Below are 20,311 nucleotides of genomic sequence, written 5' to 3' on the forward strand. Positions count from 1 at the left end.
ATCTAGATGTGAGATGTACCCTGCGGGTGTGACTCAGGGCAGGGGCAGCTCATTAAGGGCCTCCACAGAAAACCCTTCCTTGCCCAGGGATGCAGGCCCTTGACATACACAGAGGAGCAGTTTTACTGGGCCACCTGATCCAGATGGCTTAACCCTTCCATGGCCTGATCACAGAGCACCGCCAGATGATTCTGACTGTCCTACAAGAATGGGCTCCACAGAAGCCAACAGTTCTCCAGCCTCAGTGACCCAGAGACTGCTTTCCGAGTTGTGCACTAGGCCCTGAGCACTCCAGAGCCCAGGCCCCCTTCCCCCTAGCAGCACAAAGGACATAAACTATGCTTCTCCCAGAGCTGTTATGAAACCCCAAAGGCCAGCCTGGGAGTGTTTTCCTAGGGATGCAGCAGAAGGCTGCTGGAGCTGGGTGGGCATTGCTACCAGCATCCACAAAGCATTAAGTTCTTGGGGCATTCTTCCTTCTGCCCAAGGGGGAGGCACATAGGATACCCAGTGTATTCTTCAGTGACTCCAGAGCCATGCTCCCTTCCTGGGGAAAGCAACACAGAAAAAAACACCACACACACTTGGTCCAACAGGACAAAGGTCACCTTTTATTTGGATCAGTGCAAGCAACACACCGTGGCCACCACAGGGTCCATCATCACTGACCAGGAGCTGTTAAAAGCTGAGTTCACACATAGAGAATAATGTGTCAGGTGCTCTCTAAGTTTGCTAGCACTCTGTCCCAAGAGCTCAGGAAACTAGTACCTCCGGCCACAGACGTGCGCTCAAACAACTGGTACCCAGCTCAGGAGGCTGTGTGGGCCTCAGCCACACACAGGCAACTTGGGGCCCACAGCCCCAGGCCAGGCAGGCAGCACAGACACAGGATCCAGGACCTGCTGGGAGGTGAGGCCTTGCCACAGGTGCTCGGCTCCAAGCCTTGAGTCTGCACTAACAGTGCAGCGTGGGGCAAAGAAACGAAGGGACAATGAAAGGTTTTTCACAAGTGGGGCAAGCACATAACACATGGTAAACAACATGGTGACCAGAAAACAAAGCAGAGATGAGTACACAGGCTGTGCTCCAGCTCCACTGCTCGGTGCTGGAACGAGGTGGGCACCAGGGGTGACCTGGGCCGTGTCCAGCCTTGGATGCAGCAGCATCGCCCCCATCTGGCGACACACAAATGCTGGGTTTTCTGTGATGCATCTTCCCTATGTACATGCACTGCAGGTGGCTGTCACTAAACACAAAGGCCGAAAAAGGAGATGAGGGCCATGGCACATATGGAGTCCCAGACCCCTGGCTGAGACCAGGCAGGCTGACACTAGCCCAGAGTGCCTCCAGGGCAGGTTCCCTTCTGGGATCTGGCAGTGTGGGCCACCACAGAACTGGGATCAGCAGGAGGGAAGCCTCCATGTACACAGCACCAGCCCACGGGCCTCGGGTCTCCACCTGCCTCCACCTGTACAAGAGGAGGACAGGCTTGGGCTAGCTGGGCATGAGAATTCAGAGGAAAGGCTCTGTAGGGCCCAGGACCTGCAGCCCCACAGCACCCAAGGGGCCAGAAGATAGCAGACTAGAGAGACTGAGGGACTCATGGCAGCCCTAATGGCTACCTTGCCTAGGAGACGCCACAGCGCCTCTAAGTGAAGGACGACTCCTTGTGGCCAGAGCAATGGCAATCGGAGCATCGTGCCAGAGAAAAAAATGAGCAGCTTCTAGAAAGAATCTGTGTCACTCTAAACGACCACAAGCACACTTTTATGATGAGTCCAAACCATCTCTCCTGGACCTCCTGCCCATGGCTGTCCATGGCTGTCACATGGCCCCTGCCACCTGGACAGTGCTGGCCCCATCCCAGCACCCAGCTCCAGCCTGCAGGGAGTCAAGAGCTCTACTAAGAATGCACACAGGGTACTAAACAGGCATTGAATTTTGTATTTTTAAGTGACCAAATCTAATAAAATGAAAAACAGGTTTACTAAACAGGTTCAAAAGACAATACAGGAGATAAGCTACAAAATCAAAGCATGAGCCACCCTCGGCGATGCCAGCCCCTGGTAGACACTTCACTGGGTGAGAAAAGAAGCTGAGAATCTTGAATTTCCTCCGAATCACACGTTTTGGTTTTTGCTTTCCTTTTAAGGTTTTAAAAAAGTGAAACCCAGGAGTCTGGTGGGCCTGCCCCGGCTCGGCAGCGTATCCTGCTGGCCCAAGTCAAATTCTGGGACCTTCGTCCCAATAGTGACTGGGCCATGGTTCACTCTTGTGCTATGCTTCTCAGCACATACTTGACCGTGTAGGCAAAGGCTGCAAACCCAACTATAACAAACAAGTTCGCCAGGGCACCACCCAGGAGTCCATGGTGCCGGTTGGCCTGCTGAAGCCCAGCCAGGTTCGGGCCGGCACCAGGCGCGTGCCCGTTGAGAAGCTGGATCCCGTTCTGGCCATGGTGCGCTTCCCCATCGGGAACTACGTCTGGCAGGGGGAGAATCTGCGGCCTGCTACTAAGTTCGTCTTGTGCTTTCTGTTTTTGTTTAATTTCCTAAGGAAAAAAACACAAGAAACCAAGATCGGTTTGAACGAACCAGTTGCGTGTTAGGAGCTGCACTCCAGGTTCTGGGTCCCACATGCCAACTTCTGACATCCGAAGTGGGCACAGCTCCTGACCCCAATCCACAGGAAAAGGAACCAAGCAAGCTGACAAAATCACCACCCCGTGCGAGTCAGCCAGGGTGGAATGATGCGGTACCATAGAGGCCCCCGTCCCTGCAGCCACAGCCACATTCTCAGCTCTAACACCAGGACCAGGGAGCACTTGGCCCCATGGAGCACAGATGCCCCTGCGTGCCCCCACAGCCCTAAGAGGGACTCACGCATGTCTTCTCTTTGTAAAGAATGGAATCTAAAAATGTTTTTAACGTAAAGGAAGCTAGAACTGAGTTCCAACTTTCACTTTCTTACCTCCACAACTTCAGGAAATAATTCACAAAAAACTTTATCTTTTAAATTAAATGCTAAACTCTGTGCTGCCAGTTGTCTTTTCTAGAAAGAAAGAGAAGGAAAATATCAGCCAGAAAGCTAATTTTAATTCCTTAAAATTCTAAAAATAGACTGTCTTCATGCTGTAAACAGCAAATAATGAACTTGTTCTTTACAACACACCAGTCTCATGAAGGCTTATTTATCTTTTCATTATCAGTAACATTAAACTTGATTCCTATTTTTAAAACAGAAATAAATCAAACTAGCAAGAATGGATACATGTGCCCCTGCTCAGTTCCCGGAGGGAAACTCTCAGGCTGTGAGCCGGGCTTCAGTGGGTAAGTGCAAAGTCTAAGGCGAGTATGGTACATGATACATGCAAGTAATCCCAGCCACCTGAGGAACTGAGTTTGAAGCCACTCTGGAACAAATCAGCAAGACCCTGTCTCAAAAAAACCAAAAAAAAAAAAGTGTGTATAGGGGGATGCTGAGGATGAAGCTCAGCAAAACAGCACTCTCCCACCATGCACACGGCCCTGGCTTCCATGCCAGCACTAAGAAAACAAAACAAACATGGTCTAGAGGCAGGGGCTGACAGTGCAGCAGGCAGCAGGCATCCTGGAACAGAACACGCTTCACAAGGGGCAGCAACACTGACCAGCGGAAGCTCATGCAGTCTCTGCCTGCCAAGGAAAGATGCAGCCAAGCATCTGGGGAACACAGCCAGCCTCGGACATGAGGCCAAAGGCCAGGGTGTACGGGAAGCCAGATGAAGTTTTGCTACCCTCACCGTAAAGTCCGATGTCTCTATACTGCCCAGGGTGGGGCCCTTTTCCACCATGAAGCTCAGCAATCCGGTCAGGATAGTGGAGACGGACCAGGCTGGGTTCCACGTGTCAGGGTGGAAGTCCGTGATGGAGAGACACAGCCTGCAGGAGGAGGGCTTGGTGAGCAGGAGTGCACACCCCATGGCCGAAGCTGGCAGAGCACTAGGGCACCAGGAAGCTTACCTCGTGTTGCACTTAAACCTTCCATTGGGCGTTATCATGTAAATACTAGGAGGCTTAAAAGGAAATTCTCTGGGAAAAATCAGCTTTCCATGGTAATAGCCACCTACACCAAAACAGAAAGGAAAGTTGCTACCACCCACCATGAAAACAACACAGCCGAGGTCTCAACCCTCTCCAACTGGCTTCCCCCACCACAGCTCCACAGCCTGCTCTGTCCATCACTGGCCCACTCTCTGGTGCTGCCCATCTCCTGATGTCCATAAACACCGTAGAAGTTCACGACTACCCTGCCACAACACACCCTTCCTTCTTCCCTCTTTCCTGGACCATCACATTCAGAATATATCAGAACAAAACTTGCAGGTGCTCCAAAACCCAACACTGCTGGGCCTCAAGAGCTCCGCGCAGCTGAGCTCACCTCCTTTCCCCAGGGACTCCCCAGCTCCCACAGTGCCCATTTCTTAACTGTACCCAGAGACCAGCACATCTCACACCTAAAACAAAGCACACCAGACCAGACCTCACGTCCCTCCAACTTCTGCCAGCCACTCTTTCACCTCCTGCAAGGTCCCTGGAGCTCTCTCTATCCACAGTGGGTCTCTCCAAGGTCCCAGCCTCCAAAACCCAAGTCTACCTATTTAGTTTTGATCCCCTACCACACGCTACATCCACAGTCCAAGCCTGACCTTGACACCACCCACATGTCCTCTATGGGGCTCTTACCACACCTTAGCAGTGTGGCCTCACCAGGAAGTCCTTCCTCACAGAGCCCACACCCATCTGTGGTTGCCCACAGGGGTCCAGGATGGTTCCCCAACCAGCACTTCAACCCCAAGCCTCGGGATCCCACGTTTTAAACTCTAGATCAATACACTGATTACTCACACCACACTGCCCTAGTCATATATATCCAGGATAGAATTCCTGTCATTTTCCAAGCATCTCCTCTCAGTCCTTGAGACTAAAACCTGGGAGGCCCCATGCAATCCCTATCATACCCACTTGGCAACTGTGTTGGCCAGACCAGCCCTGAGGCCTGTCTGAGACCTCTCCCCCAGAGGGATGTCAGGGCAGCCCTGCTCTGCTCCAGACCTTGCATCCTGGCTGCTCAGGCTGCCCCAAGGAGTCAGCTGGAAAGGTAGAACTGAGCAGAATGTAACACTGGACAGAACTCCCCAGCTCTGCATGGGGATAGCAGTGTACATGCGGTATGCTGTCCCCGAACCTTGGCTGCCTCTTTGCCCAAGCACCCGGAGTATGGACCTGCCTGGAACCCTTGATCCCAGAATCACCAGGTTGTGTCAGTAGCCCACCCCAAGGGCCTACTTAGGGTTAGGGTTAGGGACAAGCTCCCAAGCACAGGTTTCCTGTGCCACAGGAACAGCACTCAAGGACACACTGGAATCACTATGTAGTCAACAGTGTGACTCAATGAAAAGGAGGTGCCACACGCATGCACAAGACCCTCAAGAGAAGCCAAGATAGAAAGTCAGCAAACACTATAAACGAACACTTTTGCAAAGATAAACACAAACATCCAACACACATTTCAAAGTACTCTCAGCTCAGTGCCAACCAGGAACCAGTGTAACTTAGAACAGCAAGACACAGGCCATTTGCGGCCTCACTCACAGAGGACAGTAGACAGGAGGTGTCTCCTGCCTGTGTACATGTTCCTGCCAGGGGAACTTCATGACTTGCTGTCACCAAGGGCACAAAGGATCACATAACATCGATGTTCCCAGCACCCACCACTGTCTGTCCAGGTGAAACATGGGTATCTGCTTGCCCTTCAAAGAGAAGGATCAGATGAACGGACGGGAAATATATGACACATAACTTGGTGGAAACTAAACAAAACCCCCCAGCAGGCTGTGGTCAACACACACACTGAGTTACTTACACTTAAAAACACAAGTACGCCACTGTTACAAAGACATGCCTTTCATTTTTATTTCATTTGAAAACAAAATAAACATGGTCTCACTACATAGCCCAGCCTGTGCCTGAACTCTTCACTGTTCTACTTCAGGTTCCCAAGTGCTGGGATTATAGGTACACACCACAGGCCTGGCCAACGGGTATTTTAGACTTCGGGAATCAAACTCTCAGCAATCAAAAGAGTCCCAGGAGGCCTCATCCCAAGAGTGAGGAGAAGCAAGCGGAACACCTGCAATAGGCCACAGGAAGCCAGATGCTCTCCCATAAGTCAAAGCAGGGTCCCTGCCAGGCACACAACTCAGGTTCGCAAACACCCAGGTTTCCCTGGAACACAAGAAAATAGATGGTGACTCTGCCACAGCACAGCTGTGCCATAGCTTGAAGAAAGCCACAGAGATGGGCATGGTGCACACACCTGGTAATCCCAGGATTAGGGAAGCTGAAGCAGGAGGATAGCCTTGAGTTCAAGACCAGCCTGGGCTACAAAGTTCAAAGTAAGCCTAAACTACACAACAATACCATGTTTCAAAAACCTTCAAATAACAAAAAATAACAAAGGAACCCACAGCAAGCAACTTACTCAGGACCCTGACAGTGTCACAGCTGCCCAGGGCTCTAGACCTCTCGGGATGGGCTCCACCGCTGGGTCAGCAGCAGCTGGCTGTTTTCTGTGCTCTCCACCCTGCTCCATCTAGATCTCCTTGTTATAGTTTAGATCAAAAACCTCACTCAAAAGCCTCAGGCATCCAGAGCTGGGGGTCTTGGAAAGGTGCATGATTATGGGCCACCTTAGAGCTGCATGTGCTTTAGGAGGAGGGGCCTAGCACAGGGTCACTGGGGCACAACCTAAAAGCTGCCTGAGCTTCCTGGCTGCATGGGTTGAGCTGGATTTCCTCAGCCATGCCGCCCACCATGCTGCTTCTGCCCTGGAGCCAAATGACCATGGACTGAAACCCTGGGAAACCACAAGCCAAATAAACCTCTCCTTAAATTTTTCAGTGTTAGGTATTTTGTCCCAGTGACAGGAAAGTGACTAATACACTCCTGTATCACCATCACTGGAATTATATGAAATCTGGAAACTACTAGCTCTTTCATGTAACTTTTTTTTGGTCTTTTTGAGACAGGGTCTTACATGTAGTTCAGGCTGGCCTTGAGCTCCCTTTGTAGCCCAGGCTGGTCTTGAACTTGAACAGGAAAACTTGCCTCAGCCTCCTGAGTGCTGGGATTACAGGCACGCACCACCAGGCCTGGCTTACTCTTCTTTTAAGAAATTACCATTAGCTATTCTAAATCCTCTGCCATTTCAGATTAAATTGAGAGTAAAGAATCAGTGTGGGGTTGTCAGGACAGGGGTCCTGAACACTTTAGGACAGGAGTACAGGGATGCAGAGCCAGAGAAAAGCCACAAGGAAGGAAGGATGGGTCAGAACATGCAGTGTCAAAGTAGGAGAGTTTCTGGAAGGAAGTTGTCAACAGCATCAAGACACCAGGATCCAGAAACAGCACTGAGAACAGCCTCACGGCTGTGGCAATCCAGAGGGTTCCCTAGAGAGTGGTGCCAGAGGAGAGTAAGGATGTAGCTGCCAAAGGGCACCCAGGAGAGGTGGCAGAGAAAGGAACAAAGACTGGATACACCAGTGGCCTGAGGCACGTGACCACAGAAACTACGCAGGAGGGAACAGGACAAGGGGTAAGTGGGAACCTTGGAATGTGGGTGACACAGGCATGAAGGAAGGACTAGTGACAGGGCTGGGGGCCGCTCCTAGGGCCACAACCTGCCCGACCCCTCGGGGCTGCCCTCTCTCCTCACTGGTCTGGCTGGTTCTATGGAGGGAAGTGGTGTCCTGTCACAAAATAAATGCACACTATTAATATGAAAAATACAATGAAAAAAAAAAAGTATAATCCCACTTGTCTGAGACTACTACTACTACTGTTCATTTTTGGCATATATTCATCAAGCTTGGTAAAAATTATGCAAATTTAGTCAGGATTTATAGTTTCTGCACCAAATACTTTGAAGTCTGTCCTGCACCACATCTCTAGGAACTCATCCACTGGACTCCTCCTGACACAGGGACTGTACACACTTCCCTCAAGTAACCCTAACACCCAATCTGGGGATGTTCTTCTGAAGATCTGCCTCCAGGCACATCAGCCCAGAGCCAGGAAACCTGGGCCAAGGAGAGCCAGTAAAACATCGCCCAAGCTATTCGAGAGAATGCAGCTACTTTTCTCTTAAACACCCACAGCTCCCCCTTGACTATCTTGAGCAGTCGTTTCCTTTCTTTCTTCCTCCCTTCCTCCCTTCCTCCCTTCCTTCCTCCCTTTCTAGCCCCACCTTCTTTCTTTTGTGCTGGAAATCAAACCCAAGGCCTCATCACTGAACTACGCTCCATCCAAAGCAATGATTCCCAAACTCAAGCACCTTTGTTACGCAAGTCCTTTTTTCCCGTTTCACCACGTAGCCCAGAGTGGCCTTAAACTCACATTCCTCCTGCCTCAGCCTTCTGAACACCAAAACTGCAGATATGCACTACTACGCCCAGCTTCCTGAAACAAAACTTCATCCACAGGCACACAAAAGCCTGCTATTCTGGCCGTCCATACTCAGGCCTAGTGTTTGGGGAGCCAATGTGCTACCCACTTGGCCAGCACTCTGCCCTGGGGTGGCCTTGGGTCAGTGACTATGGGTGCATCACTGACTTGGTCCAAAGCCTGAGGCTAGTACCAGTGTACCTATAGACCTAGAGACTTGTTGGCTGCTGAAGTCAATCTTGCAGAAGACTCAATACCTAGATGGTATCGAGTGACTTGAGGGGTCAGGGTCAGGCAAACAGGTCAGCCCTGGCAGCAGTAAAGAGACCTGAGGGACCAAGCAGGCACCGTGCCCTCCATCCACATGAGGGGCTTGCCTTGGCACAGACTGCTCTGAGGATCACAAGACTCTGAAAGTGTCTGGCACTGATGAGGGCGTCATGGAGATATTTCCACTAGCCTTACAATCAGTAGAAGAATATGGCTACATTTTACTGTTGTCCCAATTGTTTTCCTGGCTCCAACTGATGACAGAAGAACACAGATACTTACAGGCATTTGCACATTTAGACACACCAGTAAAACCAAACTGCACTGTGAGTTCCAAACAAGTTCAATTTAATCACTGCACATGTGAAATAGGAGGGCTATTACTTACAAATGTTTAATGGTGAAGTCTCTATAGAGTGTGCTCTACTCACCGTCATAAGGGGTCATCTCAGGGCCTCGGACCACATAGTGCCTGATGGAGAGATGAAAATTACTTGAATTTGGATACTGTAAATTCTCCAAAACCAGAATCACTCCCAGACTGGAGTTTGCCAGAGCAGTTAGGACCATACTCATAGCAAGTGAAGAGCTGCAGGTCATGTGCCGAAGAGCAGCGCTAGCCTGGGGCTCCTGCACTGCAGGCATGGGGCACTTCACAGCAGCACCCCGGAAGTGTGAAATGTATGTCCACAACGCCCCAAAGTACTTCTGCTCCCACAACATAGCATGTGAGAAGTTCATCTTTAACCATTAACATACACTTTCTTAAAAATTTCAAGATACATCCAGATGTACTTTAACACTTATCTGTAAAAACCCAGGGCCGGAGATATAGCTCCACACCACAAGCGCCTGTCTGACAAGTGCAAGGTCCTAAGTTCAATATCCAGTACCAAAAAGCAAAAAGTATACCTTCTATTTTTTTGTATCATGCACTCAAGCTAGACAAGGAACAGCTGTGAAATTACTCCTGTGTGTCACCTCCCACTATGTGGATGTTCATGCAAATAACAAAAATACTTTCAGAATAAAACAACAGGGACAACTGTAATGAACTCTCCCCAAAGCCAAGGTCCTCACACAAAACTCCACCACAGAGCAGGAGACTACATACACCTCATGTAATAAATGAGGTAGAAACTTCAGGAAAGCAGAGAGCCTTGGGCTTTACAAGCCCTCAGACAAAACAAAAGAGCACAAAGCAGGCAAGACTTGGGGAGAAACGCCAGCAACTGCAAATGCCTGATGTCACCTTTCCAGAGACTTTCTCCCACCAGGACACATATGTACATGGTTTTGATAGAAAAGGAATTGTGAAACCTACATTAGCAGCCAAGGCGCCCATTATCAAGAACTGGTCCCAGGACCAGTGAGCCCATAGGTCAGGGCTATCAAAACCCATGGATGTCCCGGTACCGATAAAAACAAAAAAGACCAAAAAAAACAAAAAAAAACAAAAAACCATGGATGCTCACTCAAGTCCTCGTATAAAATGGAGTGGTGTTTGCACAGAACCCACAAACACGCTGTCATATACTTGCAGCATCTCTAGACTACTTACATACCTAACCCACTGAAAACATGTGAAAAGTGACGTGTGTAGTTTAGGGAAAAATCAAAGAAAGAAAGCCTGTATGTGTTGAATATCGACACTTCTTTTCCGTCTGAGTATTTTCAATTTGTTGTTAGTTGAACCCAAAAACTGACAGATAAGAGGGCCAGGTATATTAAAAATATTGTTGTCAGGGCTGGGGATCTAGCTCAGCAGCATAAGTGCCTGCCTTGCAAGCAGGCAGTCGTGGGTTCGATCCCCGGTACCAAAAAAAAGGAAAAACAAAAAAAAAAAAAATTTAAAAAAATTATTGTTGTCCTATGTGTGTCAGAAGACTATGGACAACCATGTAGCTTAGAGTATGCATAAGGCACAGCAGAACATAGCCCCATCTGCTCCTGCTCCAGTCACTGTCATCCAACCTGAGAAAACCAGGAGGGGACAGAGAGCACAGCCCCTCCTGACACAGCCAGCAGCCCAGGCCACAGACACAGGTTCTATGCACCGAAAGCCAGATGGTCTACCAGCCTCCAGCTCCTGTCCAATACAGCTCAATTCTCCCCTCAGCCACAGGGGATGCTTCGAAGGCAGAAGAGTTCCCCCACACCTAGCACAACTCCACCTAGCACAGCTCTACCACCCTGACCAGCAAGTGGGCAGACACTATAGTTCCAGCTGAACCGCACTCTTCTTGTGAGACTAGAATTCTGGCGGAGGCCAGGCAGAGAGCTGCCTCCTGACCAACCCGTCCCAACATACCAGGTTCCCTGCCAGTGAAAGCCTGGGCCAGATGGGCAGTTCACTCTTTATCCCAAGTTGTTGCTAGGAGTTTAGCGTACCCCTATGTGAGTGCCCAGCACAAGGGACCTGGAAGTCTGGGTCTGCCTCCTGTGGAGTTGGCACGATACACCACTGATTTCACCCCTCTTTCCAATCAAAGTAAGACATTTATCAGAGAAGATACTTTTGAGGATCTCAGCCTTGTAATTCATTCTGCATAAAATCACCTGCACAGCATTTTCAAAGAGGTATGGGTGTTTTTAAACTCCACACTTTATTTTGCTTAAATTATTTTTATAAATGGGATAATTTCACGTCAATAAAAAATATACCGAAAGGGGGCTGGGGGTTTAGCTCAGCGACATAAGTGCCTGCCTTGAAAGCAGGCAGTCGTGAGTTCGATCCCCGGTACCGAAGGAAAAAGACAAAATAAAAAGACAAAAATAAATAAATAAATAAATAAAATACCGAAAGGAAAAATGCAGATCCATCAACCAAAAACAAGGTAAACCGAAACAGGCATACACAAACATACACATACACATATATACACATATACACACACACATTTAAAAATTCTCTTCAAGGCTGTTGGGAAGGGAATTGGGCTTTTCGGTCACTTTTTTTTTTTTTTTTTAAAGATGGGCCTGGCTAGGCAATTCAGGCTGGCCATGAACTCAAGTCTCTGCAGCGCTGGGATCATAGGCGTGCGCCCTGTGCCTGGCAGCACACATCTGGCTTGGACGTTCTTAAGACCTCACACACCCACTTGAAATGGTCCAAACCCAGCGAGCCACACTTCTCAGCAACCCTACTCGCCCCCTGGACAGGCCCCACATGCTGGGCTCTGAATAACCATGCAAAGGCCAGAATTCTAGTTACCTAGTGTTTTCCTTTTGCTGGCATTCTCATCTCAAACTGGGGTTATGGGTTCTAAGACCATATTTATGAACCACGATTTAGGATATACACCCTGAAGTTTCATGGAAATTCCCAGGGACAAATAGCTCATGCTAAATTACTAGGGTAGCTGGCTGTTGAAACTATAGCTCTCTTCATGAATCCGGCCCCAGACTTTTTTTTACAGAAATATTAACACATGGGGCTGGGGATTTAGCTCAGTGGCATAAGCACCTGCCTTGTAAGCAGGCGGTCATGAGTTCGATCCCCGGTACCAATAAAAAAAAAAAAAAAAAAAAAAAAAAGAAATATTAACACAACTTCATGCGATTACATTTTAAAAACACAGGGCTGGGGATTTAGCACAGCGGCATAAGCTCCTGCCTTGCAAGCAGGCAGTTGTGAGTTCGATCCCTAGTACCGATAAAAATGAAAAAGAAAAAAAAAAATTTTTTTAAAAACACAGTTCATTTGCAAATCAACTGGGCAGGTGAAGGGACTTCAGTGACTCCTGCCCCTGGGAGTGACAGAACTTATGCCCATGGGATTTGTCTCAGCTCCTATTCCTAGTACTCTGCCCTTCAGGATGCCTACTGTGGCGGCTACAATGTGTCTGAGCTTTGCTGTCTGATCCCTGCTCTTGTCTTCTCTCACTTCTTCCCCTCGAGCATCTGTGACCAGGCTTGAGTTTTTCCATTTTGGGGTCCCTTTCCGGGTCCTCTGTTCTACCACATCAGGAAGTACTGACCTCAGGGGAGCCTCGGTAGTGCTTCCCTCCCACCCCCAAGTAGGCTTTCTGAGCCCTCTCTGAATTCCTGGTGCTATGCTTGTTAGGACCAGAGTCATCCTTTTCTTTTACCAACTTACTTCTGGGTAGTGAGGAGGAAGATGGCTGCTCTGACTGTCATGCTTCTTTTTGTCTGTTTTCTTTTTTTCCTGTTTTTTATGCTTTTCTGTGTATCTGTCACATTTAGAACCCTCAGATGAGCTCAGTGGGAAGATGCCAGTGCCACAGTCCTTACCCTGAAATTCTGTGGTCACATCATCCATTTCATCGGTAGGAGCCTGACAGTTAAGACACATGATCCATGTGGATGGTTTTTCCTTTGATCTTATGAGTCTTAAAGGTCAGAATTATGCCCCTCTTCTTAGCAGAGGAAACAGAATCCTTTGGATTTTCCAGTGTTATGTCACATAAAATTAATGTTAACAATCTCCTCATATTATGAGAACACATGGATGATGTCCCCTTCAGTCAGCTTATGAGGAAGTCCTTCCAGAATGACCCAGGCACTATCCTTGTACTTGAAATGCCAGCATACCTTTTCCACCACTCCAAGCTGGACCTCTCGCTCATTCAGCTCATTAGTCAGCATCACCTTAGTTAAAGGATTCATTTCCTCGGGTTTATGCTTGGCACCAAGACATCAGCTGCTGATCTAGGATATGCAACCCAGGCCTCTCTTTTCTTGTGTGAGACAGAGTCGCACCATGTAATTCAGGCTGCCTTGAACGCACTAGGTAGTCAGGCTGGCCTTGAACTAATGGTGGGTCTCCTGCATCAACCTCCCAAGTGCTAGTATTGCAGGTGTGTACCACCATACCTGACCTAAGTCCACACTTTAACACAGCAAAAACTACCATGAAATGAATGTTTTCCACAGGCCTTCTTGCTATCGACCTGAGAGTTAGGGCCATGCCACAGCTGCAATCCAAGAGTCTGTCACTATATTCTTAAGCAAGATAGGGTAACGACCAGTGTCCAGAAGCAAAATGCAGAGGAGCTTAGACATGCAGAATCGAATCTCCGTACTGACGTGCAAAATGTATGCCCTACAAAATATACATGCACAATAACCATAAGCCCTGTCACTCCAAAACTACCCTAAGGATCCCCGGAAAAAGTATCTTCCTAGTCCCAGCCTAAATCAAGCAGGACTCTCTGGTGTCCCTAGGGTGCCACTGTAAGATCACTGAGCTCTCAATGCCTACCCACAGCTGAGGAGCTGCATGACTGCCCCCAGTATCAGGACCAGGCCCACCACACCAGGTCAGCATTGCAAGAGCAGGTGCAGGGGGAAGCAGTGGACAGAGTCTTACCATTCAAGGATGTTTGAAGGGAGGGGTTCAGCACAGATGTAAGGCACTGGGTCTTTCTTAATCCGAAGGTAGTCCTGCTTCAGCCTCTGGGTTGCTGTTGTCGGAGCTCTCTTGTTGCTGTTGTTGCTCATCTATGAAAAACAGGCCTTTCTGTTTACAGAGATCAAAGAATGCTCACACATCCCTTTTCTTACCCACAGCCAGGGCTGGCAGTTTGGTGCCTCTGCCTCCCTCATTGTTGCTTAGGATCCACCTAGATCTCTGTCTCTCTTTTTCCATCTACCCCCACCCTCATTTATGCCGTGTTATTCAATACCTAAGGCAAATGCAAAGATAAAAATAAGCACAAAGCCTTACTGCAGTCCTCAAAGGACTTACATGGAGCAACACAACTAATGTAATGGGTTGTAGGTATGCTGAAGCCAGCCTGGACTCACCCCAAAGAGCAACCATGTACAACTCCTGCGGACTTGCTGGGATACCATAGAAACTGGCAAGCCTCACAGACAAGTCCTGTTTCTACTACCTCTCAACATTTACCACTAGTCACCAGTGACAGCAGCAGGGGACAAGAGAAGTACTAAGTACTAAGTACTGAAGATGGGGACCCTCAAAAGACTGGGCAACAGGGAAAAGGCATGCCTCAGGAACAGCGCTAGTGACTATCTCAGATGCCCAAGAACATTCAAGGGTGAGAGACAGACCACGTTGCCAGCAGTACCCAAAAGTGCTTGAGGATCCAGCCTCCAGGCAGATCAGGCCTTCGGTTAGCAAAATCACCCTGCCCATGTTCACACCTATAATCCCAGCACTCAGAAGGCTAAGACAGGAGGATCACCTCCAGACCAGTCTGGGCTACACATGAGTTCAAGGCCAGTCTGAATTACAGAGTAAGACCCTGTCTCAAAAAAAACTAAAAAACAAGATACCCTATGACTTGCATAGGACACACAGTATAGCAGCAAGGACTGTGTGTAAGGAATGAGATCACACTGTCATTCAAGGGAAGAGCCTGAAAAGAAAAAAAAGAGAGAAGAAAGGTCTGGATAGGGGACCCTGGGACCCTTCAGTCATGCTCCAGAGACCAAGGAGGGATAATAAATGGGGTCACAGGGATCCCTTCTGACACAGATATTGGAATAGCTCCAACTTGTTTCTTTCCCATACCAGAATTTCTCATAATTTAAAAAAGATAAAAAAAGTTCTGCTGCTAAAAATAAAGTGTGAAAAACACTGGTCTAAGACATGATAGAGAAAGGAGATACAGAACACACAGGACACAAAGGAGAGGAAGAAGAGTTTGGCCACAACATAGAAAGCAGGGGTTGGGCAGTCAGGGAGAGACGGCCACATCCTATGAAACCCTCAGCTCAGACCTGTTCACGGAAGGCTCTTCCTTTTTCTGCCTCCAACATTCTGCCACTCTGTCCCCAAAGCATCTCACATAGTACTCTCACGCTTTAGGCAGGAAGATCAAAAATTTGAGTCTGGGCAACTTATGAAGATCCTATCTCAAAATTTTAAAACTGAGCATGGTGTCACAAATCTGCAATGCCAGCACTCAGGAGGTTGAGGCAGGACAGTTGTGAGTCTGAGGCCAGCCTGGGTTACTTAGTGAGTTTTAAGGACAGCCTGAGTACACAGCGAGACTCTGTCTCAAAACAAAAACAAAACCCACAAGAAAATAAACATCAGTAACAGCCAGTGATCTCCATCCTGACCTAGCATCAGTACAAACCTAAAGTCAACCCACCCCAGTCTTGGGACCTCTACGTGGTTTCCTGCAGAGAGCCACACACTCATAGATATGTGTGTATGTGTGTGCGCACATGCACAGGTGCATCATCACATCTGGGAGGTCTCCAGACTCTCAACTCCTTTGCTCTGGTTTATGTCTCTACAGAGCACCATCTGCAGGACTGCTGTCTGCTTCCCTGACCACTGTTAGTGCCTACTGAAAACCAGGCCTTGGCCATGCTCACTGCGCCCCAGAATCTGTGAAAGGGCTCAGCGGGCTATGTACTACCGTGGTTCCCCATAGTCATAGCCTCAGCACCACGACCACTCCTGCTTCGCACTGGAAGCCCCTGATCCTTGAGATCCTTATCTACTTTTCCGTTCTCATCGCACTACCCTAATACTGGATCTCACGCTTTCCCTGTCAACCACAACAGCTTCTGGGCTCTTCTCATTTCAGCCTATGTTGGACAGTTAAGGCAGTATGATCATCTACTCCCCTCAAAAGCCTGTCAGGATCACCCCACAGCCAAGCAGGTAACATCCACGGCTTCCTTATCAGCCACGCCCTCAAAGTAGCCCAGGCCAGGCCCTTAGTTTCCAAGGTCCCTTACACAGCCCAGCCCACCTATCCTTTCTTTTGGCTACCATACTTCCCAGCCCAGTCAGAGTGCACTTACAGCTCTTCCCTACCTAGCCTGGGCCACATCCTCCAGAAGCCACCCAATTTCCCCAGTTAAATGCTCTCTTTGTCCTTCACCACCCATGCAGCCTAACACCACACCACACAGGAGCCTTTCAGGCCTCAACTGAGAAACAGTTAAGACTTTTGTCTGGCCCACCTCAAAAGTGCCTGTACAGAAAAGAGTTACAATCTTGACACTGGAAAGGGAGTACTTCCACACAGTACTGTCCCCAAGCTCTTGGTGTGATAAGGATGTAAGCCAGAGAAGCTCAATTCATGCCAACACCTACTAAAAACAGCAAGATATCTGAAGATTCCACAAACCAAACCATTACACAAAACCAGTTGTTTCTCAGCCAGACGCAGGAGATATACCCATAATCCCAGCACTCAGGATGGTGAGGGAGGAGAGTTACGAGTTCAAGGCCAGCTTGGACTATATAGCAAGACCCTGTCTCAAAAAAAAAAAAAAAAAAACTGGGCTAGGGATTTAGCTCAGTAACAGAAGTGTCTGCCTAGCAAGCACGAGGTCAAGAGTTCAATCTCCAGCACCAAAAAAAAAACAAAACAAAACAAAACAAAACTAGTTCTCCTAAATGTTCACTCTTACAGTTAGCATCCATCATGTACAAAGTAATTCACTGGATAATTTAATTGCAACTGTTTGGACTCAACTAAGTGGAAGTGGCCAGGTTAGTTGCTTAATGAAAGTTAGTGGACAACCACATAAAACAAGTAAAATAAATCCTGTCTAGTCAGTCACAAGGCAAACATCTCAATCACATTTTTCTTCTTCTTCTTCTTCTTCTTCTTCTTCTTCTTCTTCTTCTTCTTCTTCTTCTTTTTTTCTTTTGCAGTGCTGAGGATGGAACCCAGAACTCAGACAGGCAAGGCAAGCACTCTACCACTGACATATGTCTCCAGAATCATACTTTTCTTAGACACACAATCTTTTAAGTCATATCTATGATTCAACTACTGTTTCCCCAATTCTTGCTCCTTTGCCTCACTCAGAACCTTGCTTCTCTCAATTCTCTCTACCAAATGTGACAGCAGGAAAGACAAAGAGCAAAAACCTTGTAGGAATCAAATGTCAAACAGTGACAAGCACACATCCCTCAGGTTCACTCCCAACCAAGTCCCCACAGTCGAGGAGCAGTACATGTGTCCTAAGGAAAAAATGTATACAGGGAGGGGAAAAAAACCCTACAAACAAGGCACAGGCACAGATAAAAGTTAGCACATGGCACATGGAGGGGATGGGGGTTTAAGTCACTAGTGTAAGCGCCTGCCTGGCAAGCATAAGGTCGTAAGTTCGACTCCAGGCTCAAAACAATTTTTTTTTAAAAGTTAACACATGGAAACTGACACAAAGCAGCCTGCGTCACCGTGAAGGCCAGAGGTCTCTCCAATATCGCCATGCCAAGGTGGTGGGTTTTCATCCATTTTCCTCATTCCTTCCTCCTTCGACACCTCTCTCACACCAGTACATATAACTCAGGTGACGTAGTGGCATGAGACTTTAGCCTGACTGATCAGATGGGCATGTGACACACCCAGGATCAGGACTTCCTTAGAAGTCTCTCAGGGATTGCTCCACCACTGGAAGTCCAGGGCTAAAAGGGGCAGCCCCATCACCATGCTCACACACACACTTGCCTGAGGATGAAGCTGCCACAGAAGTCATCTGCGTCAAGCTGTGCAAATTACTGATTCCAAGTGCTAGACACTCCATGCCTGATGTTTCTGCAGGAGGCTTTTAACTAAATGAAACGATTAAGTTTCTTTCTTTTGTAGCCCAATTATACCAAGTTTCACTCACCTGAAGGGAACAGAGCCCAACACCACATGCTATAAACAAGCATGCTTTCTTCATGCACTTAATAGCTGACTCCCTAACGGGCTGCGTGGCTTTAACTGTCTTTTTCATGGGTCTCACAAAATGTGGCGAACTGCATTTGAGTTAAACACCTAACTGGAATTCAATGAAAAGGAAGCCATAGGTCATTAACTGGGATGGTGCAGGGAAGAAACAGATGTGATCGTGCAACCAGTTAAGGGCCGGTGAGGTCCTTTTGTTACATCACCCGGACGCAATCCTGAGCACGGTCATTTCCTTCCGTTGGGAGTTGGGAAGCAGTTTGGGGTTCTAACTGTTCAGGAGTGCAGAAGCAGCGATCTCCACGGTAGCGCTGCCAACACACATTCCCCGTTATGTACTCACAAACCAACATGAGTGCGGGCTCTTCCTGAAAGTGTCCCCAAAGTCCCGACGAAAGCGGCTTCGTCGGGGGAGATCCTGCCGCGCCACCGAGTCCTTATCCCCGGCCCGAGGCCCTGAGCGTCCGCCGTAACTGTCCTGGGGACTGCCGCGGGCGCAGCTCGGCGCGAACGGGGCGGCGAGTGGTGTCCCCCGCACCCCCCGCGGTGGCCCGGCGGGACTGAGTAGGGAACCGAGGCCCCGTCGTAACCCGCGCGTGCTCACCTCTCCCTGTCTCCGCCGGTGGGCCGCCGCCGCGCTCAGGCTCGCCGCGGTCGAGGCCGGAGCAGGGTGCGGAAAAGTGGCTCGTGTCAAAGAGCCACACCGCGCCGGGAATCAGCCCACCGCACCCGCCGCAGCGCCGCCGCCGCCACCCCCACCACGGTCTCAACTTCCAAGATGGCCGTCGAGAGGCGGCCCTTGGGCCGCTTCCGTTTCCGGTGCGCGATGTGCGGTGGCAGCCGCTCTAGGCATCTCGGAGAGCTGTGCTAGTGTCTCTATGTCGCCTATCGTCCCAGCTAGGTTACACGGTGCCGGCGCACCGGTACGGCAGGCGCATGCGCACTGGCGATCATCGCGGTAGTTCATACCCGCCCTTCTGGGCCTTGCCGCCCACATCGCTCTCTAGTCAGCGTCCCTGATTCCCTCAAGAGTTTCAGGGAGCCAGGCCCAGATCTAGAGTGACTCCAAATTCACAGCTCCAGATTCTTGTTTTTCCCCTTCCGCCGCTTTGCTTTTTTTTTTTTTTTTTTTTTTTTTTGACACAAAGTCTTGCTGTGTAATTCAGGCTGGCCTTGAACTCACTGTAATCCTCCTGCATCAGCCTCCATAGGGCTGGGATCCCAGGTGTGAGCCACCAGGGCTGGCTTTTGTCTTCTCTTAATGGAGGGCACGGGCCATGGTCTACCCCAAAGACCCTGCCCCATGGTTCCTGGGCAACACAGGCCTGGCCAATGCAGCGACTCCCCCACCCCACCCCACCATCCCAGCTGTCCTCATAAAAATAGTTTCAGTGTTTCCCAGGAGAGCTTTCCTCCCAGCATGAATGGGGTCATTATTCCATGGATGTCTGCTAGCCTTCTCCCACGGCCGCTCCCTGGCCCTAGGGAGAGGAGGACTTGGGGAACACAGTCCTGCCCCAACCCTGCAGTCCCAGGGGTGCTCAAGGATGTGGTCATGCTGGGCACAGCTGTCACATGCATGGTGACATGCATGGGTGAGGAGTGCACACTACTTTCTGGGTCCAGCATGGAGGGGGACAGGAAGGTGGACAACAGGAAGTGTGGGGCAATGGTGTCTGAACAGGAGGACCCCCAGCTAGCTGGGATGAGTCTCAGCCCACCACCTCCTCAGGAGGCAGCTAAGGACTGGGCTAAGTGGGGATGTGCTGTGCAGACAGGCTGTGCTGTGCAGCTGGGGCAGTCATCAGCCTCTGTAAGATGTAAGCCCCACTCCACATGCTTCACCCTGAGCCTGACTGCCCCTCAGGATCAATAATGGCCACCAGGATGGCTGACAGCTGAAAAATACCTGCTGTCCAACAG

The 20,311-nt window shown here is 49.3% G+C and overlaps 1 protein-coding gene and 1 pseudogene across 2 annotated transcripts; both read right to left on the reverse strand.

Annotated features, from left to right (window-relative positions):
• Positions 1-584: 584 nt before the first annotated feature.
• Positions 585-19,197, reverse strand: Ube2j2 (ubiquitin conjugating enzyme E2 J2). 2 transcript variants are annotated; one of them, XM_003461521.5, is made up of 7 exons: positions 18,993-19,197; positions 14,086-14,216; positions 9,185-9,225; positions 4,002-4,104; positions 3,782-3,920; positions 2,971-3,051; positions 585-2,551 (listed from the first exon to the last, which is right to left on the reverse strand). In XM_003461521.5, the coding sequence occupies exons 2-7, from the start codon at positions 14,214-14,216 to the stop codon at positions 2,267-2,269; spliced, it is 780 nt and encodes a 259-aa protein (XP_003461569.1). In that variant the 5' UTR covers positions 18,993-19,197; the 3' UTR covers positions 585-2,266. The 2 variants fall into 2 exon arrangements, with proteins under 2 accessions (XP_003461569.1, XP_063091341.1); XM_063235271.1 differs by lacking the exons at positions 2,971-3,051; positions 18,993-19,197.
• Positions 9,185-14,079, reverse strand: LOC134472862 (RNA-binding motif protein, X-linked 2-like; annotated as a pseudogene).
• Positions 19,198-20,311: the final 1,114 nt, after the last annotated feature.

This window comes from Cavia porcellus, unplaced genomic scaffold (assembly GCF_034190915.1).
Source record: "Cavia porcellus strain 051 isolate PalLab524CR breed Dunkin Hartley unplaced genomic scaffold, mCavPor4.1 scaffold_25, whole genome shotgun sequence".
Classification (NCBI taxonomy): domain Eukaryota; kingdom Metazoa; phylum Chordata; class Mammalia; order Rodentia; family Caviidae; genus Cavia; species Cavia porcellus.

Bases quoted from the DNA above. Each gene is read 5' to 3' on its own strand.
- Ube2j2 (XM_003461521.5), bottom strand. From the start codon at position 14,216: ATGAGCAACAACAGCAACAAGAGAGCTCCGACAACAGCAACCCAGAGG. The intron at 4,105-9,184 runs GTGAGTAGAGCA...GTTTTGGTGTAG, and splicing joins TGAGATGACCCCTTATGACG to GTGGCTATTACCATGGAAAG. The intron at 3,921-4,001 runs GTAAGCTTCCTG...CTCCTCCTGCAG, and splicing joins AGGTTTAAGTGCAACACGAG to GCTGTGTCTCTCCATCACGG.